This window comes from Musca vetustissima, unplaced genomic scaffold, assembly GCF_032173495.1.
Source record: "Musca vetustissima isolate MV318-11 ecotype Yass unplaced genomic scaffold, APGP_CSIRO_Mvet_v1 utg595232, whole genome shotgun sequence".
In the NCBI taxonomy this organism is placed as follows: domain Eukaryota; kingdom Metazoa; phylum Arthropoda; class Insecta; order Diptera; family Muscidae; genus Musca; species Musca vetustissima.
The window spans coordinates 1-7682 of record NW_026881573.1 but is presented as its reverse complement, the minus strand read 5'-3'; the positions used below and the strand labels follow the sequence as shown (position 1 = coordinate 7682).

Sequence of the window (7682 nt, the reverse complement as noted above, 5' to 3'; positions counted from 1 at the left end):
CTATTGCTACTATGTTTCGGTATTTGTTGTTGTTTGTGTATTGCTTTAGAGGGGGTTTGGGTAAGGGTTTGTTCTACTAAAAATTACTGCGGTTTATTTATGGAGTTTTATTTTCTTTTGTTTTATGTTTCGGTATATTTTTCAATGATGATTTTTGTTGTTGTTGCTGTTTTTTGTTCTAATATATATATCATAAATTAAATAAATATTTTTTTTATTGATTCATATGGTTTTTGTTTTTGCGTTTAATTGCTGTTGTTGCTGTTTGTGTGCTGCTCTCTGAATACATTTTGATTAATTTTTGGTTTTTTAACCGTTTACAGTTGTTGTTGTTGCTGTTGTTGAGTTTTGTTCTGGTGATGCCGACGTTGCCAGCGCCTCTTCTACTGCCTGCCCCCTAAATGGGCCTTGTGAAATTGGCTGGGAAGAGACCCTTCTCGTTTGTACCTTCCTTCTCACCCATCAGCCATCCTTCCTCCTGTAAATTTGAAATAAAAAACTACATTAGATATGGCATTAATGATACCGGAGATCAGTTGACATTCAATAGGAAGAACAAGGAGGATTCATGCGTTTGTTTTTTTTGCTGTTTTTGCTTCAGGCAGGATCGGCGTACACACACACATTTTTGGTAAGCTGTTTTTGCAGACAAAACATTGGTTTAACAAATTAAAGCACATAAAAAACAAATTGGTTCATTTGGTTTTGGAAAAAGGTTCTACTTCTGTTGGGCCTATGTTGGGACCATGATAAAAAAATTTTAAAAAAGATCCACACCTATGTTGGGACCCTGATAAAAATAATTTTAAAAAAGATCCACACCTATGTTGTGACCCTGATAAAATAATTTTGAAAAATATCCACACCTATGTTGGGACCCTGATAAAATAATTTTAAAAAAGATCCACACCTATGTTGGGACCCTGATAAATAATTTTAAAAAAGATCCACACCTATGTTGGGACCCTGATAAAATAATTTTAAAAAAGATCCACACCTATGTTGGGACCCTGATAAAATAATAAAAAATCACTCCTATAAATAGACCCCCAAAAATAGTTTTAAAAAATCCACGCCTATAAATAGAGCTCTAAAAATAGTTTTAAAAATCCACGCCTATAAATAGACCTCTGAAAACGGTTTTAAAAATCCTCGCCCATTAATAGACCCCTGAAAATATTTTCAAAAATCCACGACTATAAATACCTCTTTAAAAATATTTGTAAATAGCCCACGTCTATAAATAGACCCCAAAAATAATTTTTAAAAATCCACGCCTATAAATAGACCCCTAAAAATATGATGGGAATGCGAAAAAAATAATTTTAAACATTCCACGCCTATTTTGAGACTATTTCAAAATAATTTTTAAAATTCCACACCTATTTTGGGACCATTAGATCTGGTCCTCACTTCGGCTGGGTACTTCAAAATATTCGATAATGAATCCGCACTTCTGTGAATTCTTATACATATTCCTTAAATTGCTTCGGGATGTTCTCAATTGGATTTTCCTGTAAATTCTAATTTGGTTTCGGCTTAGAGCTGGGCTTCAGGTCAGAAGTCGGCTTAGCACCTTTGTCAGAGACAGTGGGCTTCGCCGATTATACCACTTTTGAGCGAGTAAGAGGATTCTGGAGGGAGATCCTGTCCATCTCGAGTTCACGAAGGAGAGCGTGCGGATAGATTCTTTCGAACTTCTTTACGTATCTCATCTTACCCTTGATGAGGTGTACCTCCCCCTCCGAGATAAAATTCGCGTCTCGCCCCACGAATTTGCGGAGATACGAAACAGCACGTTTGTAATGCTTCGCATCAGCTACTTCTCAGGCCTTCCCAATCAACAGATTCCCCATATCAACAGATTGTCCATCACCTTCGTTGCAGATTGCCTCTGAAGTTTGCGGCGGGTGCCGACACAAGACCCGTTGTAGTCAGACTGGAAGTCGGTCGGTCAACAAGGTCTGCGCTTCCTTCGTTACTACTACAGCAATCCCCCTGTGTAGACTTGGCTGGGATCACCATGGTGTCCAGCTCAGCATCAGTTAGGGTGAGATTCAGTAGCATCAGTTAGGGTGAGATTCGGAAGCGTATCCCCACATTGCTCTTCCCGTACCAGTCTGTCTAACTGGTTGAAGAGTTCCTTACTTTGCCGCTCTAGACTATAACGGATAGCACGTAGAGTCCCGTGTAAGTCGTCCCCTCCCAGAACTACAGTCCTGTCAGCCAGAGACTGATTTTCATCAGTCTTGACATGCTCATTTGCCAAAGGAATAGCCGGTTCGTCAACGTTTTGGTATTGAATTGTTGCACTTGTAACAGATACAGCTGCAGGTGCCAAGGCATCCACACCTAGAACAGCCGGATCTTTATTATTTTTACTTCTTTTACCCATCGCAGTTGATTTATTTAAGGGCACTACCCCGATCCATTTTGGTCCACGGGGGATCCGAAGATCCCCAAGGTTTCCACGAAGTGCAGAGAAAAGCCGATCTAAGAGAAAAGCCGATCCCATCCGCCAACCGGAAAGACGCGCCTAGTAGGAGATTGGCAACTCCCCTATTTTGGCAACTCTACAATTTTGTTAGACCTTTAAAGCATATTTTTTTAAAACTTCTGTTATGCCTTTAAAAATATATTTTGTTTTAATCTACCCTTCTGTTGGACTTTAAAAATAATTATTTAAAAGTTCAGACTTTTCGTAAAAATATCTGTTCAGATAGTCGTTCAAATATATTCTTAAAAAAAAAGACACGACTTTTTAATCCTCCAAAAATATTCTTTACAAAATCTCCACTTCTCTGTGTCTTCCAAAAAATATTATTTAAATAATTCAAATCGAAATGTTTCCCAACTTCATAAACCAACTGCAGAGACAAAAAATGAAGGCAATTTATTAAACAAAAATAAATATTTATATAGCTTACCTGATCTTCAGGATCATCGTATTCAATAACACGAATAATATCGCCAACCTCGAAACTCAATTCATCAACATCTTCCTTGACATAACCATAAGTGGCCTTTACACGATAAAGAACACCTGGTGGCAAGTCGGTAGTAGTGGCATCTAAAAAAATTGGCAAATTGGCGGGGATGAAAAAAAAAACAAAAATTAAACATCAATTTTAAGAACATCAACAACAACAACTATTATAAATAAACAAGACTAAGATCTAAACAAAAAAGGCATTGTTATATTTATTTTTTTATTCTAAAAAATCTCTTTTGCAGGCACATTTAAAAGCGCATTTCATCGGTGTTAATAGTTGTTTCGTCCAAGAGGGAAATCGAACGAAACAAAAAATAGTACAGAGTAGTAAGTAGAAGGTACAGGGTGCAAATTGTACAATATACATCAAAAAAGGCAGGCGGCGGTGAGGCAGCATGTCAGTCCATTTTCGTTTTTTCCCTTTTTTAAATGCCATTATACAATTTTTTGGTAGGTGGGGTTAATCAGTTCTTTTTTTTTGTAAAAAAAGGTTTAGTATTTCAATCATTGAACAAACAAAAATAACATGCCACATATTAGCATGCTATGTATTGCAAACTGTGGGTTGCTTCTTAGTTGGTTAGATTTTTGATTTTGAATTAGAAAATCATTTTAGTAATTCTCTTGTTTTGATAAAGTGGTGAATGTATTTTTTTTATGAATTTTAATATACTAAAAATGAGGATGATGCATATATTTTGTTTTACCTTAGTAGTATTAAAATATTATGCGAGATTTATAGTTGATGTATTTTTTAAAAAAATATATATTGGTTATAGGATCAGTCCAAAAATCCCACAATTAAAAAAAAAAATTCCAGATATTTGAAAACATGGTTAAAATCCAAGGTTTTGTTTCACACGCATTTTGTACACTAAAGAAATATTCTTGACGCAAGCCTCGTCCTGTAAACATACTCCTAAATCATCCATAATTCGGATATCCCACGAAAACAGCCCAAGATTCTAGAAGAAGTTCTTATAGATCTTCATAAAATAAATTCATACATCTATTACAAAAATATTCTTAAAAAAGTTACTGCTAGTGCTCTAGAAAATATTTTTTGAAAGTCTAAAGTTCTGAGGTCATTCAGAAAATATTTTTAACCAGTGAGCGGAGCAGTATAGTCGGACGGGGCCGACCATACAATACCCTACACAACTACCACGAAAATCTAACTTTCTGCGGATGATTATTTCGAGCCTGGCAAAATTTCGTTATATTTACACCCTCTTGACCGATCAATCAATAGCACCTTTTCCTTACACTGACATATTTCCCGAATATTCCCAATATTCCTTTCAGCCCTTCTAATTACTTGTCCAGAACGGACACACACATCTAGATCGGCTCAGCAAGCCTAGATATGGCGATCGGTGGGTCTAGGACCAATATTTCGCGGTGTTACAAAATCTTAGGCCTCACAAAGCTTAAACCTAGGTTTCAAAAAATATTTTTTTTTATAAATCTAAGCTCCTGTTAGACCTTCAAAAAATATTTTTGTTAATCTAAGTTTCTGTTAGACCTTCAAAAACTATTCAAGAGCTTCAAAATCTAGGCTCCAAAAAATATTTTTTTAAAAATCTACGCCCTTAAAATTTTTTTTTTTAAAATCTACGCCCTTAAAAATATTTTTTTAAAAATCTACGCTTCAAAAAATATTTTTTAAGATTCTTAGCTTCTGTTAGACCCACAAAAATATATTATTTAAATCTACGCTTCTATTAGACCTTCAAACATTTTTTTAATCGACTCTGTTATTTATTTTAATCTACTAATATAATTTCATTTTTTCTAAAAATATATATTTTTAATTTACTAATTTAATTTAATTTACTCGGTTAGATACTCAAACAATTTACATTTTTTTAAATCTAAAGTTCAGTTCGACCTTCAAAAATAGATTTTTTAAACCTAAGCATCTAAAGACTTATACAATGTTTTTTATAAAAATGTTCATATCTGTTAGACCCTAGAATATATTTTGGAAAATTTGAACCCCTGTTAGATCTTTTAATAAAAATATTTTAATTTGAACATGAAAAATACTCTTTAAAATACAAGAGCTTCAAAACAATTACTCTTTCCAAATCTACGCTTCGTTTGGACTTTCAACAAATATTTGTTGAACTTCTAAAACCAAAACAAAATTTCCTGTCCCTCATCCTAAAAATATGCCTCAGTTTTTTCTATCAATACCTCATGACACTCAATAGCTCAGTTTATATGTATAAGGTATTGATATTTTAAATTTAATAACATAATTTTTTAATTTATTTTTTCTTATAGATTTTTGTCCATGCATAAATATTGTTGCTGTATCCTGTAAATAATTATGTATGTTTGTATTTTGTATTGAAATATTTACATGTATATTCTTTATGTTGTTTTTTTTTTTGTACCAAATTATCTTACTTGTGATTTATGTGTTGTTATAACCACAACAACAACATTCCATTCCATGTAATGAGTCCAGTGCTGATTCATAAATAGGGTGCACCGGGAGTTTGAAGGAGCAATATCATACCAATAAACAATATTTTGTACATACAAAAACAAAAAATTTTGAAACAAACATTTACCACAACCAATTATTTTAAGGAAAATAAAGAGAACACATACTGTACACTAATATAAAACACATGTGTGGGTATGTATTGAAGAATGCATAGAAGAGAAGCTGATGGTGTGCAACATAGAAGAATACAATCTCTCAAGAAGATGAGCTCTTCATTGGAACAGCAGCGGTCGTTTCATAGGAAAGAACAAGAGCTACGCTTCTATGGGATAGAAGAGAAGTTATTCTTCTATAGTATAGAACAAAAATTGCACTACTGTATGATAAAAGTGGACAGGATCTCCTAGAAGAAGACGAGCTCTTCTATATTATAGAAGAGGACGAGCTCTTCAATATGATAGAAGAGGGCGAGGTCTTCAATAAAAAATGCCAAGAGCTATACTTCTATGGGATAGAAGAAGAATTATTCTTCATTAGTATGGAACAAGATTCACACGTCTATAGGCTAAAAAAGGATGCTCTATAGAATAGAACAGGAGATGCACTTACATAAATATAGAAAAGTATCTCTTAAAGTTCCCCGATCCATTCTTTGATAGAGGAAATATATGTTCTCTTCCAGATTTCATTCAACATACACACCACACATGTATTTATACATAATTTAAATTTTGAATATACATACATACAAATAAATGAAACAAAAGAAAGAAATATTTATAGGATATTACAGGCCAGGACAATATATAATAGAGAGTGAGAAATGAGAAAAAAAAACACAATCACAATACCCCAGAGAGATACATTATTTAGGCATATCACACAGCCACAGGCTAAATATTTGTGAAACCCAGATTTGTATTTCAATAGTTTTCCATATATATAGAGAAACAGACAACAGGCAGAGAGATACAAAACGTACAGAGAGAGATTGACAGACAGACACAACCATCATCAGAGTAAAACGGACGAAGAAGAACGTTAGGTACTCACCCTTGGGTATTTCGTAGATTTGCTCATCTTCATCATCTTCAAAGGGATTTTTACTCTGTTCAACTAAATTGCTACTTCTATTTCTATTCAGATCATTGTCATGATTCAAATGATTATTACCTCCTGATTGTTTTTCATCACTGGCTGCTGCTGCTGCGGCGGCGGCTGCATTGGAATTAGGCATATTATTGGCATTGGCATTATTGGATTTGGTTCCTCTGGCTGGCAGGGAAGTTGTTAAATCACTATCGTTAGCATTACCATTTGTGGTAGTGGCAGCAACTGCCTCCTCATGCTCATCAACATTGTTATTGCCATTTTCATTACCATTGAGCTGTTGCTGTTGTCCATCGGTGGTGGTTTTCGTAATTTTCTCCTCAGTTGTAACTGTCTTGGTTATCGTTGTGCTAGTTGCATTATTCATATCCTTATCCAAATCTTTGGTGCTGCTTTCCATATTGTTGGCACTAGTGGCTGCTACGGGTTTTTCTTCACTAGTCGATGTTGATCTTCTGGCCACCAGTTCAGGCATTGCATTGCCATTGGCATTACTCACTGAATGTTGTGGGGTATTGGTATTCGAATCCACGGCGGTGGCATCACTTACCAAATTGCCAATACTCGTTGTTCTTTGCTCGGCACTTGGACCACTGGGTGAGCTAGGTGGCATTGCGGCGGCTGCTGCAGCTGCGGCGGCGGCTGATGTTTCTGGTGTTGGAGAAACATTATCAGGTCTGGTGGGTTCTTGTGTAGAAGAAGTACTTGGTGATGGTGCTATTTTTTGATTTGTTTTGTGTGTTTTTTTTGTATTTTATTTTGATTTGTTGTTGGAAATATTGTATATATATTTTTTGTTCATATAATATTTATGGTGTTTGGGATTTGATTTTCAATTTGAAATGATGCATTTGAATAGAATTGTGCACAAAAACATGTGTTTTGTTTTTGATTTGTGTGTTATTTTTCAAGTGATATTAGAAAAATTAAAATTAAATACATTCCAATAATAAAAAAACGAAAACAAAATAAATGCAACACAAATTTACATAAAAAACGAAATTAAAAAAAGTAACGAAATTATAAAATTAAACATCATAATTATTATTATTTTGTTTGTTATGATTATTATTATCATCATCATCATCATTAACACAACCATCAAGTCAAGTAATATTGCAG

General features: G+C 34.2%; 1 protein-coding gene across 1 annotated transcript; it reads right to left on the bottom strand.

The window, feature by feature from the left end:
- Positions 1-369: 369 nt before the first annotated feature.
- LOC133327482 (probable serine/threonine-protein kinase DDB_G0282963) lies at positions 370-7211 on the bottom strand (the record flags this gene model as incomplete). The annotated part of the gene is made up of 3 exons (XM_061536000.1): positions 370-478; positions 2928-3070; positions 6504-7211. Coding segments are annotated over 3 exons (932 nt in total), but the record flags the coding sequence as incomplete, so codon positions are not given.
- Between the last annotated feature and the right edge of the window lie 471 nt (positions 7212-7682).